The sequence below is a fragment of the Brienomyrus brachyistius genome, chromosome 4 (assembly GCF_023856365.1).
Source record: "Brienomyrus brachyistius isolate T26 chromosome 4, BBRACH_0.4, whole genome shotgun sequence".
NCBI lineage: Eukaryota > Metazoa > Chordata > Actinopteri > Osteoglossiformes > Mormyridae > Brienomyrus > Brienomyrus brachyistius.
Window position 1 is genome coordinate 11,625,272 of NC_064536.1, and position 18,351 is coordinate 11,643,622.

Sequence of the window (18,351 nt, forward strand, 5' to 3'; positions counted from 1 at the left end):
TTAAAATGCATTAGAATATGTGCTAAGCTTTTGCAAAATTTGGTTAATATTCTTAATAATGTTGCCTAAAATGTATCCATAATATTAATTATGAATGTGGTATTGTTTCATTGGGATTTACACAAACACAGCATAGTGCCTCTCAGTATACGTACACAAAGTATGTTAAACATGGGGATTACTATGGCGGATCTCACTGGGAAATAAAGATCACCACCAAAATTGTATTTTTTAATACATTAGTATACCTTTCGTAAAATCTATTCATTTTGAGCGTGCTATTGTGGCACAGTGATTTATACAAGCATAGCTTGTTAAATGCGCAGAGGATATATTAAAAACGAGCCTGACTCTGATTGCTGTCGGTGAATAAGATCCAATCTTCCCAAGAGACTCGGCCCTGTTTGTCCCATATCCGGATGTTCATGAGACTAGTGGCTGTGAGGCCTGGTTCATCTGCAGGTCTCTGCTCTGTCGGGGCTTGTCAGCTGAGTTCAGCGGCACAGAGCACGAGCGCGTCGCTGGAACAGGGCCTGGAGCCCCGCGCTTAGAGAGAGCCCTGCTGTTCCACCGCCACATCCAGTCAGGTCGCAGACAGCAGATGAGCTACGTAGCGCACCGGCTGACTAAGGAAATAACAGATCGGAATCCTCTCCCACGCAAAGTGTGCCACAGTTGTGTAGTCACCATCTGAACACCTTCTTCTCTTCAAGCGAGACAAAGGAGCATTTATTACTGACTGTGTTTCGAGCCAAGTGTTTAAAAAAAGACACCCTTGAATCACCTGATTTTCGCACAATGGACTGGAAAACCATATAGTAATTTTGAATTAGTAATGGAGTTGCCTTTAGATTTGTTGCCAACATTGATACTCAACGTACCGACACTCGACAGACATTCCTAACTCTGATAGTGTTTACGGGCACTTATCTGATGTCTGAATGCATTTTTGCAGCTTGGGTTTTATTACTGTCGATAAGACAATCTGGACTGATCCCTGTCTTTTGTTTTTATCCAGCCTGTAGGCTCATAAGCCGTCCTGTTCCATTACTGCATCTGCACGGCAAACCAAGATATAGATCCCTGTAATGTGGTCAATGAACAATCGGGAGGTTTACTGGACTGACTAATGGTGTAAGAGAGAGTTTGATATTGGGGAGACACAACTTAATAATATATTAAGGTGTATTTTTTAGGGATGGAGTGAATGAAGCCAAATTGAATATTGGTACGTACTCGTCCCACCACCCCATGGCTTCTAAACCTCTGGGACTGACAGTTCATCCAGGAACAGTTTGATCTCAGAGATAATCCAGAGCGAGAGCGTGTTATAACACCGGATCGTTGCGCTCACCTCATGCCCTCATGTGTTTAATCCCTTCGGTCGGGGATGATGAGCAGAGCCACATGACACGGGCAGCTGACAGGAAGTCAGAGTTTATTAGGATTTTTCCTTTTCAGGAGATTCTGGGTGGGGCAGGGAACAGGGGTCACCTTCTCACATAAGCAAATTTAAAAATAAAAACGCAGTTTTGTTACACGAGTGAGCAAATGGAAAGCGCACGCCGAAATACTCTGACAGCACACCGAAGCATTAGGAACTGACATCAGGGTTAGTTAAGCCGAGACAAAGCAAAACACAGATTTATATCTTTTCCCGGAGCAAGTGGAACTAATTAACATGAATACCCTGGTCACCTGACTCCCCCTACTGTGAAACCCACCCCCACCCATTCTGACACAATGAAAGTGGCACATCACTGATGAAGTTTTCAGCACTTCTAACTGCTGAGTCTCTGCCATTTTTCCGCACTAGCATCAAGCAAAAAGTAGGCCAGACAAGGCCAGTCTGAATTTTCACTTTTCTTCCATGTATGATCACAAACCTAGACTACAAAGGCTGAAATATGGCTCAAAATAATGACGCTGCAAGCATCTTGCATTTCTTTTGAAATATCATGCATATTTATATAGATCATCATGGCGGATCTGTTTCCTTGCTTTCAGTGCATCGTTTTATTTTGATTTTGCTGCTTTATTGGCGGCCAGTAAATCATAAAGTTTCTTGAGAAAAACCCCCCGTATGATATGTTGACTGAAAAATAGGTTAAAGAAACGTTTTGTAGTTGAGCGGGGTTAAGTGCTGGACCACAGACCTGGTGCTGTCCCAAAGTGGAAAAGGAGCTAAAGTGGAAAGAGATCAGGGCGATAAGCTAGGAAGCTGTCTGGTGTGTCAAGAAGATGTATGGATGAATTCTTCCGTGTGAGAGGCATTCCAGCACAGTTAGGGAAATATGGGCCGCTTGGGACGCACAATCAGCAGCGTTTCTATTGGGAGACGACCGGCTATAACGTCAAGCATCTCTTATTTGAAAATGGGAACTTTTTTTTTTTTCCAGAGAAAAGTGGGAAGAGACATGTCTGGCAGTCAAAGGTGCGAAGGCACTGAACGTAGCAGAGACCATCTGGCAACTGGAAGAGCAGGGAAGACTCCAGACGTAAACCCGCACAGCTGCAATTGTATCTGCTCTGGGACTAACACTGAGCTATAAGCACTGTATACACTTTACAGTGCAATGTGCAATTTCCTCTTGCAGCTTCCACAAACACTGACGCCGTCGAGAAGGATACCTTCAGGATTATCTTTCTATGTTATACACAGATGATCTTTTGACTAGGAATGTAACCTTGGAACAAGTGTTGGAATAATGTCACGTTATAGATAATTCATAATAATAATAAATATAGGTAATAAAACGCTTCTACAGTGCCAATGCACGTTATAAGACATTTCTGCAATATTTTATATCCTTCTAAATTTGACTTGAATTTGACTCATCCTAAGAAGATTATAACTTATGTAAGATATAAGATTTTCATTTGACTGCCATGATATTACTTTGTTTGTAAGCTAACATAAAAAGGTTTAATAATGCATCTGCGCAAACCTATTGAAAAAAAAACAAAACATATTTAACCAAAAGGCTTTTTTTCGCCATAAAGTACTAAATTCAAAATATCAAAACAAGGAAATGAATGCCCGTTACATTAAAACTCTTAAGACAAAGTGTGTATATTTTTAATATTGGGTAAAATTACTTTTTTATATATATGGATGCTCTTATTTTGTGAAAAAGTGCTATTTGAAGGAGTTTCATTTTGTAGTGAGAAAACATAAACAGGTTTCCTGCCGCATTCCTTAGCCTCTGTCATTGGAAGTAAACAAGCAGATGGAGATTAAACAAAGCATGTGAACACTCTCCAGCTGTAGGCGAGCGTCTGATCACAGCCTGAGACGTGACCCAAACCCTCATTGGTGGAGACTAGGTGGAACGCACAACAACATATGATTCTGATGCTATTAATTCTAATTGGTTAAGTGGCATGTGATCTCACTTGTTACATCCGCATGGTGCATCACACCATTTCGGTTAGGATTTAACTGCATGTGGATGCCATGGGCTGGAGACTGTGGAAAAACTCTAATATTTTCACATGTGATAACAAATGAGAGTGCAGTGAAGAATACATTGCAGAAATCATGCATGCGGATGTGTAAGGCATGGACAGAGGGACATAGCAAATGCTTTGATGACAGATGTCTGAAAATGGGCATGATGTTGCATAGAAAGCAGTGTCCACAGTTACCATCAAATCACAAAAACAGCAGTCAGACATCAGTAATATATTAACAGAATTTGAAAACTGATAATGTCATCAGATACTCCTATTCATTCATATCATAAAATGCTATCTGTATATAATATATAACATTCGTATAAATTAATGCAACTTCTCAACAACAATAATAATAATAATTATTATTATTACTATTATTATTGTTGTTATTATTGTTATTATTAGTCATTTAACACAATATAAAGTTTTTTTACAATAAATAATATTAATATATGTTAAAGGATATTGAATGAACACATTTTTGTTATTAATTGTATGTAGTTTTGTACATACATTGGTCATTAAATCCAGGTGAAATGTATTTCAGCACTGTGACAACAATAGCAAGTGAGTAAGAAATGGTATCACTCTTAAATGGTGTCATAATTTATTTATAACTTAATGCACTATGCGGCAATAATATCCATTACCATGCAATGCATATGATGTTTGAGGGTGTTAATGCTATACATACATGTCTGCTTCCTGGAATACGGGAGCAGCAGTGATAGAAACCAAAAGGATAGATGGCCGAACGGGAGATGCACAAATCAGAGGGTGTTTACTGATAGCTGATGGCAGGAAACAAGTGGACGGAGCACAAGTGGTCCTGAGGTTGTCTGAAGATACAAAGGAACAGTGTGCTGATCAGCCGTGGATGGGAGCTGGCAGTGATCATGCGGCTTTGGGACGTGTGACACTTAAAGAAAAGCAGAGACAGGCCCTCCATTATTGGCTGGCATATCTAAAGTCTAAATGAGTCCATTGACTATTGATTTGCTACTTTAATAAGAATATGAGAGTGTTGCTGAAGGGGGAAGAGTTCAATGAAGTATTCATCTGCACGATGTAACTTACCGGACGTGCGGAAGCACTGGTTGGCCGTGAAATTATTTTTGCAAAATAAAATAACGATGTATATTATATGTCCACGTGTACTACTGGCAACCTTCTGAGCTCTAAGCCACGGACTTCCTGTGACCTAAACCGGGTAGAAAATGGATGATAGAGTTAGCAAAGTGGGGAAGCCACAGCATTCAGCTGAACAGAGAAAAATGACAACGGACACAGAAAAGAACTCGGACGGAACAATGGGATTTAAGGAGGATGTGATTCGGCATTACATTCGGTTATATTCCTGGGAGCAGGCATGTGAGATTGACGTCACGTGACGCGGGCGAGCTGACTAGCTTCAGAGAGACTTAGACTGAACACTGTAACACCGTTCCAGCTATGGCCTCTTTAAGTTACGAGAAAACAACAACGGATTTATTTTATCTGTGAGAGCTTAATAGGGCCGTATAGGACACTGTATCAGGGCATCTGAAAAGATTGGTGCAATAAGTGAGCGCGTTTCCAATCTTTCCTGCAGAGAAGCCCGGCTCTATAAACAAGGACTGCCCCCCCCAGACACTGTGTGCCTTGAGGAGCCCTACAATCAGCTCATTCTCCCAGGTTAGCGCGGGGAGGGGGGGCGGCATCACGCTCGGGATGGGACAATCGGCCCTCAGAGGAGCCACTTAATTTTATTTGTTCCACTTGATAGTCATGGTGGGATCATGCTGCTCACGCTCTGCCCTGCTGGGTTTTGAGTGCCTTTGGTTGCCCACTATTAGCCCAGAGCTGTGGATTTGGAAGTCCAGGTCTACACCCTCCCTGCCATTAACCCAGAACTGTGAATCTGTGAGAGCAGGTCTCCACCTTCCCTGCCATTAACCCAGAACTATGGATCTGTGAGCCCAGGTCTCCACCCTCCTTTGCAATTAGCCCAGAACTGTGGATCTGTGAGCCCAGGTCTCTATCTTCCCTGCCATTAACCCAGAGCTGTGAATCTGTGAGCCCAGGTCTCCACCCTCCTTGCTATTAGCCCAGAGTTGTGGATCTGTGAGCCCAGGTCTCCACCTTCCCTGCCATTAACCCAGAGCTGTGGATCTGTGAGCCCAGGTCTCCACCCTCCTTGCTATTAGCCCAGAGTTGTGGATCTGTGAGCCCAGGTCTCCACCCTCCCTGCCATTAGCCCAGAGTTGTGGATCTGTGAGCCCAGGTCTCCACCTTCCCTGCCATTAACCCAGAGCTGTGAATCTGTGAGCGCAGGTCTCCACCTTCCCTGCCATTAACCCAGAGCAGTGGATCTGTGAGCGCAGGTCTCCACCTTCCCTGCCATTAACCCAGAGCTGTAGATCTGTGAGCGCAGATCTCCACCCTCCTTCGCAAGCCCAGAACTGTGAACATGCAAACCCTTACTGCCCTCCATCTCTTTAACCTGTGTAATCCATTTCATTTAAATACATCTGTTTAAGAGCTTTATTAAATCAGGGAACATATTATCCTACCGGTGCCTAGATCATCATACTAAAACTGCAGAGCATTTTAAGTGCCCTAAGTAAAGACACGTTGATGAAGTGACAGAGCCACTGAATATCTGAGAAATTATCAGTCAGGAACAAGTGTTCTTCTCCTTAGGCGTCTCACAAGAACTGCTGGCAGTGAACGAACAGCACGATCCGTCCAAGACATAAATCAGAATACCATGCACTGCTTCCAAATTACATGGCTGAAGTTTAAGAAGCTTGGGGAATTAGCAAACCTGAAGGTGACTCGGCCCTTTGGCTAAAACCAGACTACCGACCTGTTTTTAGGAAGACCACCCATGCCCTCCAGCCCTGTGTACCCCACCCTGCATCAATGACAGAGACCTGTTAGGACACCTGGAGGTTGTGGATGCTGATGATTCATAAGAGTAGCATGCCCACAATTCCATGCGGCAGCCCGGGTACACCCCACAGAACATGAAAGCGGGCAAGACAATAGTGCTTACTTGTTCATTCCTATCTCAGCTCCAGCTGTATTTGACTTTCAGGCAAACATGTGATTTTCCTCATTAATCTCAGAAGCACTGGAACATCTGGGAATTTACATCAAACCTATTTATTTCCCCTCTTTATGGAATCCTTCCTCAATCCCAAATAATAGTATTCGTCTTGAATATGTCTAAGATACTGAAGAAAAAAACAACATGTTGGAATCAATGTCCACTCAAGGCAACATATATGTGATGTATAAATATTGTATTGTATAAATATTACATATTTGTTAAGGGGAATTAATCAGAAAGGTGACAGATTTAACTGAACCAACTGATTTATACCACTTGGAAATTTGATGCAGGTTAACTGTTGAAGAGCAAATTTCCGAAACACAAAGAAAATTTCTGTAGACTTCAATAAAAACTCTACATTGGATTACAGGAGAGATAACAGAGTTTGGACTTCTGATACTGAATAATGATACTGAATGATAATGATGAGGAAACTAGACTTTATGTCACCGTCTCATCTAAGACAATGACAAAAAATGTACTGGATGAGTTTTGTAAATTTGTTGTATTTTATGCTGAGGACCTTAAACATCCACCACCAAATGTTCCTGTATGCCGTTGAGATCAATGGGAACAAATGTTTCCGGCTCAGCTCCGGACTTTCTCTCGCACATGGAAGGAGATCCAATGAAGGTAACAAGCTGGGAACAGAGCAGAGTTGAGCGGATGGCTTTTCACAGGTGCAAAATCAGCTTTTACTCTTTAAAGTTAACACCCACCCAGCCAGCAACCCTGGCAAATGAAAGGCCGGCGACACTCAAGCCCTTCAAAGCAACTGGCGTGTCACTGCAGATCAATATAGTACCCATGTGTTACATTTGGTGTTTGTTTGAAGTCCGAAGCAGGTTCACGGGGCAGCAGGTTCACCCCTCGGGACACATTGCATAGTCGTTATATGTAATGAAGAAAAGATATGGAACTGCAGCTCTATCTCTAATTAAAGAAAGCAGAATTATGGATATCTGTACAGTAAAATGTCAATGTTTCCCCCAGAAAACAGAGCCTTTTAGAGAACTGTAACAGCAGCAAAATCCCACGTAACCCGAATTATGTTTGTTTTGGGTTTTTAGCTACATATTTCTGGACATAATGCACCGATTGAAATAATAAAATGGAGTAATAACTCAACTATTTATTCTTAGCTCCTTACCAAAAATCAAAACAAGACAAAAGGCAAATTCACACACCGGCTCTTGACTGCCAAGCGAACCTGTAGGTCGCATGACATTTCGGACACATAAGTTGGAATTCGCCAGAGTGGTTCTGACATCACGGGGAAGGGAAATCCAAGAGCGACGATCAGTCGGTAATTAGGTGCCCGTGTAATGTTAGGACGGCCTCCTGCTCCTGGCCGCCAAAGGACGATCCGGGAGAAGGAGAGCTCTTCAGAGAGCAGGGGACATGTTAGTTCATTAACTGATCTAATCACTTACACTGTACATCACCTTACTGCAGTTATTAAAAGCACTTGACAACCAGTGGGGGCCAATAACATATCCTGTTGGCCTTCTTTCCTTGACCCTTCCAGCCAAGCCAGGAAACACACACTGTTATTAGTATTAGAATCTCCCTCCTTTCCTCCACTATACACACACCCACACACACACACGGACACAGCCATTTGTAAGGGGTCTCACTTTTCACTGAAATACCACAGCATTTGAACTGCAAATAATACTGCCAGAATGCAGTGGGCTTTCCCCAATGACTGCAGGCTGTTGTCATGTGCATGACACTCTCCAGTCCTATATAAATGCAAATGCCCGGTGATTCATCCGTCATCCGAAAGACAAAGAGCAGGTACCGACGCTAGCGGTAGACCTGTAGCGCTAATTAACAGAGCCAGACTAATGAGTGAGTCCTGTCGCACCCCGGCCTCTGCCTAGACACGTACCAAGAAAACTCAAAACATTTTAAATACACTTCCTGCATTTTTATTTAAATTGTGTAAAAAAAACCTGCTAGGCCATTCAATAATTCATTCAAGTCCGTCTCTCACGTCTCTCACACAGTACAGATACGCACCCCCCCCTCAATCACACAATACATTCAAATATATAAAAATATAAATGGGGAAAAAAATATTTCGGAACAATACATAATTGCCAAAGGCACTTGATTGAAGTATTGCTTTTTGGAGTGCTCTTAAACAGTCGTTGCATTATGGCTGAGCAACAAGTTTAAATACTTTCACTCTTTAAAAAACAGAGCAAAAAAAATATCACTTCTTGCACACGTCCCCTATACAGCAATGGCTTCAGATACTCCTTAAGGTCGACATCCGGCGGCGCCTCTGTGGACCGTGCAGTGCATCTGCTGTGCAATGGTTGCAAGGTGCTGATGGAGATTTGGTATAGGCGGGCTTCCCGGAGGTCCTGTTGGCATGCGGCACGCGACCCTTACCGCTCAGAACATCGAAAACGCTACGGGAAGCCCATTTGTACACTTACAGTATGACCAATGTAGGCACTTGGCATTATTAAAAAAAAACACTGATTGCTTCACAACGTAGAAAAACAACAACAACACTGTTTAAATGAAATGAATGAGACAGCTGATATTTGCGAAGAAAAAAAATAAAAATTAAAAATTAAAATACCATTGAAATATATAGATTTGGCTTTTCAGTCACAGAGAGTCTGCATTTGGTAAGACGGCTTCACTCTGCCTCGTCTCAGTGTGCTACACAACAGCCAGATTCCTCATGTTTGTGCAGTAGAGACATTCTGGAGAAGGTTTTGGAACAGTTCTTGCACTGGTACTTTTTCACGTCGGAATGAGTCTGTAGGTGCGCCCTAAGATTGGACCTGTCGGCGAAAGCTCGGCTGCAGTGCGGACAGGAGAAGGGCTTCTCTCCTGTGGGATGAATCGAGCAGAAACGGAACGTTAACGACGGCATTGACGGAACCCCGTCGAGCATTTCTGCACGCAGCCACATAGCGTCCCAACTCAACTAGCTGTTAACATGCCCCCAGGCTCCTGAAATCAGATCTCTTCAGTACTGCAATGCTAAAATAACTGAAACTTGCACCCAATCCTACCATTATTTACTTATTATATATCGCCACCAATCAGTCCACCCAATTTCTGTTCCACTTTTGGATCACTTTAAGAAACCAAAATTTTCAATCCATTCTCAATCCATTCCTCAAAACCTGTTGTTGGGTGTAAGATGTGAATGTGCACATTCCATAAGGCCCAAATAGTAGCTAAGACTGAGCTGTCTTGTATTTTGTTAACCTAATTTTAATTAGCTCTTACCCGTATGCGTCCGGATGTGTCCTTGCAGCAGCCAGGGTCTGGAGAAGGCTTTGCCGCAGATCTTGCATACACAGGGCAGCGTGTGCGTCCTGATGTGCATCTTCAGGGCCCCCAGACTCACGTACTCCTTTTCACAGTATTTGCAGCTGAAGGACTTCCTGGCCTGCGCGTCGCAGTGCAGCTGCTTGTGCTTGAGCAGCCCGGAGTACGTAGAGTAGGACTTGCTGCACAGCGCGCACTGGAACTTCTCGGCTTCGGCGGCGTGCGGCTCGGACAGCTTCGGGTGCAGCCGCTCATCTTCGTCGCTGCCCGGGCTCTCGGAGCCGCTCTGGGCTTTGGAGGACGTGTCGGACAGCGGAGGGGGGCTCAGACGGCCGAGGGACGACGGGTATGCGGAGATCGGCGACAGATCGCTGGGCAGCGGGGACAGGGGCAGGCTGCTGGTAGTCCATACCGTGATGGGATTGTACGCTACCGAGCTGAGGATCTCTGGCTGGGGGATGGCGGGTGCCGGGAACGACTTGTACAGATATGGCGAAATAAACACTAAACACAAAAAGAAAACAGATAATAAGCAACATAACATTAACATGTAACAATTTTTAAAACTGTACAACAGGTTTCGGATGCTATAACTTTTAAGTGTATTTTAACATAAAGTTAAAACACACATTGTCAAAGATCAGGAAAATATACTACACAATATTCCGAGAAAGAAAGTTTAAATCGTCTACAAGACACTAGCAACATTGTAACAGGCGGAAATGAACAAAAAAGGAAACTGCATTCTTACTTAGGACGATTAATGACAAAGTACGCTTAAGTTATATTAAACTAAGGAAACTTGCAGCGCCTCTGGTTTAACTTCTTAAAACAAGAAAAAAACCTTTGCCTTTACCTGTGGTACTGTCGAGTTCACTGTAATTTGGTTTCTTAGCTGAATTAAAATGTTTCTTAACAAGAAAAGAGCGCGGCATCTTGAAGGAAAAAAAAATACCCACACACACAGTCACAGGGTAGCGATTGAGGGAAAACTGGTTTATAAATATAACGGTCCCAGCCCAGAGTGCGAGAGCAACAAATCACTGCAAGCGCGCCGCTTCCTATTGCATAGTCCGGGGGAGGAACGTAGACAAGTGCAGCGCTGCAGCGGCAGTAAGGCTGAGTGCAGTTTAGTGCGGTAAATAGTCTTAGTCAGGTGCAGGGGCGGGGCCACGGCCGCCTCATTTACATATCGCTTATGCCTCAATCCAATTAAAACTACGCATTTTTGACGTCGGGCGTCGGTGGGCGGGGCTTTGGGTCCACCTTCTGGCGAGACAGGTGTTTGTCACAAAAGCAGCCGAGCGGCCGGGAGCGCCTTTGGGGCGGATCGCAGTGTTGGGACTTGTTGGAGGGAAGCGCGCTTATCATCGGGGAGGCAATGCCTGAGGAGGGGGGGGTCTCTCTCCTGGGATTTTTCACCTTGTGGAATAATAATAGCACCGTGCGAGAAAAGTGATCGGCAAAAAACGACGTGTGACATCTCGCGAGTCAGTGCTGTCGTCGCCATGTGGGACGCTGGAATAACTTTCGGAGTGACGCGGGATGTCTGAAAAGCAAAGCAAGAATATGCATACAAATGATACACTAGCAGATTTTTTTCAGATGCCACAATTAATAAGATTAATTAACGTTTTAATAATGTAAAGTAATAGTTTCCTAATTAATAGGAAAAGATGCAATTTATATATTTAGCATGCACCAGTCTTCGTAAAATTTCCGATTAATTAGCTACTGACGTGGTATTTTCTCCAGTTTCACAACTGCGGTACTTTTAATAAATCTCCTGTGATGCATTTCCAGTTATTTGAAATGGGAAACATTTCGTTTATAATGAAAAGTGCACAAGAATCAACAGGTATGCGTGAAAGAAAGAATTCAGTAACACTAAAATTATCAGCAAAATTCAAACTGTCACATCTTCTAAATAAAATAATCATTAATTAGGTGACAACTGGGGGAAATAAAACAACTTATATGTACCTTTACTCTTTTTCGGCGTCCCCCAGCTTACAGGTGACGCGTGGGTTTCATCATCGCATCATTTCCCCGGTACCCCCCAGCTGAGATTTAACGGTGGGAAGGAATCCTCTCTGCCGCCCCCCAGTGTACAGCCTGCAGAACGGGCCAGTGGATGATCTGTACGTTTACGTGCTTAGCAATTTACACGAGTAGACAGCGACGCCTATGGGTGTGCAATGAAAAACGTCATGGAGACGTTACTCCGTTTTTATTTCATGAATATCCTTGTTCATTCATTACTTTGCATCATGTACAAAAGAATAGCATTATAGCATTCACAAATACACTGTAATATTTATTATACCCATTGTTATTATGCAGAATTACCTAAAAGAGCAAAAAAATTTAAGACTATGGCCAACGTAATCTATTCTTGTATTATAGCGCCACCTGTCGGGATAAATTTGCAGCTTTTGAGTAAGTTTGCTAAAAGATACTTAGAATTAATAGTTTATCGAAACTTGGGTTTAACGTAAATTTCAGTAAGGTATATTAAATAATGTTGCAGTCCAATTAGATGGAAGCTCATGCTTGTCATCCGAAATATACATATTTTATTTCCAGGGTGAGTTACTTTTTGCGTCATTCAGCAAGTAATTTAATCTGAAATAGACCCAGTTTTAATGCAACTACACGAATCGACAATAATAAGCAAAAATACGATAAGCTTTGTGAGTCCCTTCACGAAACGTATCCCGTAACCAATAATGCTAAAGCTTTTAAGCTATATGCAGGATTATGCTAATAAGATATAATAGGGAAAAACGTTCTCGGCAGCTTTATTAATATATTAACATAACAGATAATACAATGTCGTCGGAAATTCAAAAAGAATTGTAATACGCTCTGGTATATATATAAAAAGCTTGACAGCTTTTAAGTTATAGCTCAGTAAAATTTTTACTTTGTATAAATGTCCTGCTAAAAGGTGACTTTTCCTTGAAGTGTCAGTTTAAACAATTTAACAGCTTGTCCTGTAATATTTTCTTATATCCTACACAATCCATTCATTACTTCCTCCCCCTTCGAAAATCTTGCTGTTGACAAGATGCCGATAAGAAGAATCCCCACCGTAAAACTCTGCTGTCTCCAGGCTTCACCGTAATGATTTGTGCTTCTCGAGTCAGTGATTGTTTATAGTGCGCCGGAGTTTTGAATTGTGACCACAGATCTCCCTTTTCAGAGAACCTTTCCCCCACATTGTAACTGGGTCACTCTCATTCTCCCTGCAAACTCCAGCTGCGCTTTCACATGGTTATTTTCGAGCAATAGCTCATTTTTTTGCCATCCTGCTCTACCAGCTAGTCTTATGCTGAGCTCCCAATAATGTCAGCTGGTTTACATTTCATCCGCCCTCAGTCCCTGCACCCTTTAGCTCGTCCGACGTGATTTCTGGCTTCTCCTTGGCCTCCTTCACAAGTCTACTTCTCCAGACGCAGGCTTTTAAGGATGGCAGTGTGGTAGGCAGTGTCTGATGGTGAAGTGATGGAATAATGCAGCTTCCACTTTTCAGTCCTTAGTCATTAATCATTAGGCATCAGTCATGCTGACTGTGATGCCCACATAAGCTCATTTCGTTTAGCAAGCTTTCCCGGCTGCCTCCATTTTGTCTTTTGTCTGCTCTTCAGTCTTCACTTCAACAACTTACAATTCCAGTTTAGTGCCCAGCTCTGGTTTCCAAACAAACCGTGTTTTTTATTTAAAAGATGTGACAGTCCTTTTTATGAAGCACAGCTGGTGATTTTTATGAAACGACACATTTCTGAGGGCAAGCTTGTGCGTGTGGCATAGTTGGTGTAGTTAGGGCACCCTGAGTTTTATGAGGGAGGCTCAGGCTGTCGCTACTAAGCAGCGTTTTGCAGTTATAGTGGAATTTTGACGTCTTTTCAGCTAAACTCTCAGCACCAGCAGCATCTCCAAATGCATTTTAAAACAATTGTTTTTTAAGCTTGAGGCAGTGTGAGCAGCATTTTCCAGAAAGAAAAGCTCGCAACAATCTTTAATATTTAAATACTAGTACTCAGATTATAATGTCTATAATTACATTACCTGTTTCACATATAAGTAAACTTTTATTTCCTGTTTTAATATTTACTTTTATATATTTTACAAATTATGCAAGTGTTATGTATTATAAATCTTCATAGTTTAGTAAATATAAAATGGAAAAGTAATGGCTCATTGTTTTTATAACGAAAGATGGAACAACAGTTTTGAAATAAAGTGACCGACTTGTTTTGGTCCGCTAAAGACGTACCTTTAGGGTGAAATTACTTAATGGCCCGACACACAAAGCACGCATTTTAGAGCATTAAATGCATGGGTAGTATTTTGAAAAAAAATCATAGCCAAAGCCAACACTTAAACCTCATTAAATCTGCGGCATGACCTGAATATTGCCATCCATCAGTTCTCTCTGCCTAATTAATGTGACAGAGCTGGAGCAGAAACACAGAAATTACAGACCCACCGACAAAGACAGAATGCAGCATTTGCCTCCAGAATCCTACCTACAAAGCACTGTCTTTGAACAGTGATTGCTTTTGTAGATGAAATGCATAGGCTTTGTTAAATGTTAAATATTTTTGCACGATTAAGATGTTGAATTTATTGTGTTATTTCCATTCATTAAAATTCAGCTGCGACGGATGGGGGGTGTAGTAGGAGGTAAATACTTTCTAAGTTATCCAGAAAAGGAAATCGAGAAAGTTTTTGCCTCCAAAAGCACATTTCCGAAAAGGACAAAATAGGATAAGACTCTTAGAATCAATCAGATTCCTTAATTCCTAATCCTTTTGGCAGGATCTTCTTGTATCGATCATTATCTAATGCCTAAACATATACATGCTATATAACCAGCAATCCAGTATATTATTTTGTCGGTGCAGAATATATGTTAAGGTACTTGTGTCACAGTTGTAATGTACCTTGCTTGTACTTTGCCTTGGATAAAAGTTTCTGCTAAATAAATGACATTTTATGTAAATACAATGTGACGTTCTCTGCAGGATTTGCTGGACAACCTGAATACAATCCATCAAGAACAGACATTAGGGAATGTGGCAGACAGTCATAAATCATCTGGTGCCATTTTGAAAAGAATTCTTCAACATATGACAAGATGGCAGGGAGAATAGTACATACAGTATATACAGTGTAAAAACAATGCATTCATGAAGCATTTTAAACTTGCCTCTGAATATTTATAAAAAGGCATAACGCATTTAGGCATGTTTATTATGCATTATGAATGCTTTATGAAGCTCTTGTAAATGCCTTCATAATGCAGTACAAAGCATCCTTAATGGTTAACTGACCATTAAGTGACCTTAAATGACCATTATAATGCATTATGAATGTATCTATAATGCATTATAGATGAGAGCTTCATTGGAGCTTATGAAGTATTATCAATGCTATAATGCCTGATATTTTATATGGTGCAGCTGTGAGACATCCATCTCTTTTATTTTCATCTCTTTGACCTTGAACACTGACTATGCCTTAGTGACTAATGGTGTTGTTCTCATCTGTTTTCAGAAACGATGAACCTTATTCTATCAAGATATCTTATCTTTCAGCACGAAAGACACTGTCAATATTCCAGCTACATTTTACCCAACCTGTAAGTACTAGAAGCTATAGCTTCCTTACACTGGCCATTGATTCAGAAGAGACAGCTTCTCTAACTACTTCATATGCAGTTAATTTTTGTTTTGAAACGTTGTCAATGCTCGGCAAACTTACACTGTTTACATTTCCAAAAATATTCCGGTTGCTAGTGATTACGTTTTGAAGGGCTTTCAGTCATATTGCATTGTTGGCAGTGACCATACTCACAATGGCAGCCTCTTGCTCAGCTGTGAACGTTTTCCCCCTGCAACCAGTGCATAGCTAGATTCATTTGTATAAACACTACATTTTAATCTGCATCTTTAAAATTTGAAGTACACTGACAATCTATAATGCATAACTGAACTGAAAAATGAATTTAGACCTACATACAGTGTAGTACATGGTAAGGTAATATATTACCTGTTCTCACTTTTCAGTGTTCTTATTATTGAGGTCATGGCTGATCCATTGAAATTTGGCTAGACTCCCTGGTCAGCTTCTCTCATTGGGAAACCATGATTTATGACTTAATAATTATAGCCTGGGTTTGATTGGGAAGGTCTATGATTGCTGGCTGAAGCCACATCTCACCAGAACAAATCCATACACCCATCCATCATCCAAGGGTTTATCCTGAGCCTGGTGATGGGGGGGGGGGGGGTATCCCAGATGGGAAAAAAGGTAGGGTACACCCTGGATGGGATGCTATTACTAGTTCCATCCATCCATCCATCCATTTTCCCAACTGCTTATCCTACTGGGTCGCGGGGGATCCGGAGCCTATCCCGGAAGCAATGGGCACAAGGCAGGTAACAACCCAGGATGGGGGGCCAGCCCATCGCAGGGCACACTCACACACCATTCACTCACACATGCACACCTATGGGCAATTTAGCAAGTCCAATTAGCCTCAGCATGTCTTTGGACTGTGGGGGGAAACCGGAGTACCCGGAGGAAACCCCACGACGACGTGGGGAGAACATGCAAACTCCACACACATGTGACCCAGGCGGAGACTCGAACCCGGGTCCCAGAGGTGTGAGGCAACAGTGTTAACCACTGCATCACCATGCCGCCCCCTATTACTAGTTTATAGTTAGTTAATATATTTGATTTCTTTTTACAATAATGTGTCTATTCAATTACCCTACAGTAAATACACACAGTGAAATATCTGAGAACCATGCAGCACCTTAGGATAGGGACACGTGTACGGAGTCTGCCTTGGTGTATTTTACCATATTTATTCTAATATAGAGTATTTTCATTCTGGGCCACTCTAAACAACATTATACATTATATTGATGAGGCAGGCATCAGGTTGACCGAAAGTAAGTAGAGAATCAATCATTATGCCATAATCCCTACATATTCCAGGGTGGTAGAAGGATGCTGATAGTCTGCACTTTAAATAGACACAGATAGATAGATAGATAGATAGATAGATAGATAGATAGATAGATAGATAGATAACAAAGGTTAGTAATTTACAGTAACAAATAATAAGCATTAATACACAGTAACAGTATAAAGAATGTGATGGAAAGTATTGCACGGAATTCTGTGGTAAAAAAAAAAGATATAAACAAATAGAAGTGCTCGTGGGTTGTTCAGTGAACGAATGAATGTTCTGTGAACGTGAAATCACGCATGAGTTTCCACACCGGGTGACCAATTAGCAAGCAAACCTGATATAATGAATGCTTGCTGATCTTATTCCAGCAAGGGAGCTTAGAGGAGGACGGCCGTGAGTTTCCGCTACCTGAGACCTGGATGATCACGGCACGTGACACCGATGCGACGTGTCCTGGTACAAGTGAAAGGTGAGATGCTGTGTCCTGCTGCTTAATTCGCTTTACAAGCACCACAAGGTTTCATGCTTATGTAGCTCACCGCACTTTACACATTGATTTACTGTAGCTCAGTGTGTATTATGCTGGATACTGTTGCTTTTCATGAAACTTGAAAGTAAATGTTATCGACCTTTAGGAGAACTGAATTACATTCTGACAGCAGCGTTTTGTATTCATTCACGGTCTGAAATGAATGTTATCTTAAATCTACTAAAATGTACAAGGTGACTGCTCCTGTGGTTGTATATGAGTCTGATATGCCTGATTGTCAGGGATGGGCGTACAGTTGTGGGGTTCAGTGTTTGGTTTGGACTTCTTACTGTTTACACAGTATGTGCATTAGCAGTTTCAGTAATTGTGCTAATACTGGTGTGTATGAAAAATGTATAATATAAGGCAATTAATAATATAATGGGTAAATGAAAGCCTTGTGGAAATGAAGGTTGCGGTTACAGGGACTGAATAAAACATGGATAGATAGATAGATAGATAGATAGATAGATAGATAGATAGATAGATCATACATTGATAAATTGGTCATATTTTAATATTTTAAATATGAATCATGCTGACAGTATGATATTGTTGAAGATATCTGTTTGTCTCATGATCCAGTCACCTGTCGTCTGTGGTTCTGGTCACAGGTTTCCATGGTCAGATATTTAAAAGCCAAGAATGGCTTATTCTTTCAAGGCATCTTTTAAAATCAAAAAGAGATGCCATATATTTGCTGACATTTCTGCATCAAATCCAGTACGTTTGATTACTGTATTTTGTGACAAGAGAAAATGCTAAATCCTGTCACCTGAACAAAGCTTTATAATCAAACAGAATGCTTAACTCAGGCTTTCCTATTTGTTATATCGTGATGTGACATCCACAATAAACACAGAAGTCTTTCTTTAAGTGGGGAGGCCGGAGGAATTATGGTCCACTGGGATTTGAGGAAGGAATGGGAGGTTTATTTGGGCATGGAAGCAGAGATAGGTTCAAGAAAATGAT

General features: G+C 41.6%; 1 protein-coding gene and 1 long non-coding RNA gene across 5 annotated transcripts; one reads left to right on the top strand and one right to left on the bottom strand.

Moving 5' to 3' along the window:
* Positions 1 to 4,049: 4,049 nt before the first annotated feature.
* Positions 4,050 to 10,997, bottom strand: snai2 (snail family zinc finger 2). Of its 4 annotated transcripts, none has more exons than XR_007397314.1 (6): positions 10,716 to 10,997; positions 9,818 to 10,363; positions 9,156 to 9,412; positions 6,497 to 6,677; positions 4,537 to 4,660; positions 4,050 to 4,298 (listed from the first exon to the last, which is right to left on the bottom strand). XR_007397314.1 is itself a non-coding variant. In XM_049010265.1 (3 exons), the coding sequence occupies exons 1-3, from the start codon at positions 10,792 to 10,794 to the stop codon at positions 9,231 to 9,233; spliced, it is 807 nt and encodes a 268-aa protein (XP_048866222.1). In that variant the 5' UTR covers positions 10,795 to 10,997; the 3' UTR covers positions 8,468 to 9,230. The 4 variants fall into 4 exon arrangements, 1 of the variants encoding a protein (XP_048866222.1); XR_007397313.1 differs by having other exon boundaries at positions 4,050 to 4,378; XR_007397315.1 differs by lacking the exon at positions 6,497 to 6,677 and having other exon boundaries at positions 4,050 to 4,378.
* A 900-nt stretch (positions 10,998 to 11,897) lies between these two features.
* On the top strand, positions 11,898 to 17,321 carry LOC125739810 (uncharacterized). The gene is made up of 3 exons (XR_007397320.1): positions 11,898 to 12,000; positions 15,422 to 15,506; positions 17,219 to 17,321. It is a non-coding gene; the product is annotated as an uncharacterized LOC125739810 (long non-coding RNA).
* The last annotated feature ends 1,030 nt before the right edge of the window (positions 17,322 to 18,351 follow it).

Coding starts and splice junctions, on each gene's coding strand:
- snai2 (XM_049010265.1), bottom strand. CDS start 10,794: ATGCCGCGCTCTTTTCTTGTTAAGAAACATTTTAATTCAGCTAAGAAA. Junction 10,364..10,715: donor TGAACTCGACAGTACCACAG/GTAAAGGCAAAG, acceptor TTTTGTGTTTAG/TGTTTATTTCGCCATATCTG. Junction 9,413..9,817: donor ACACATCCGGACGCATACGG/GTAAGAGCTAAT, acceptor TTCATCCCACAG/GAGAGAAGCCCTTCTCCTGT.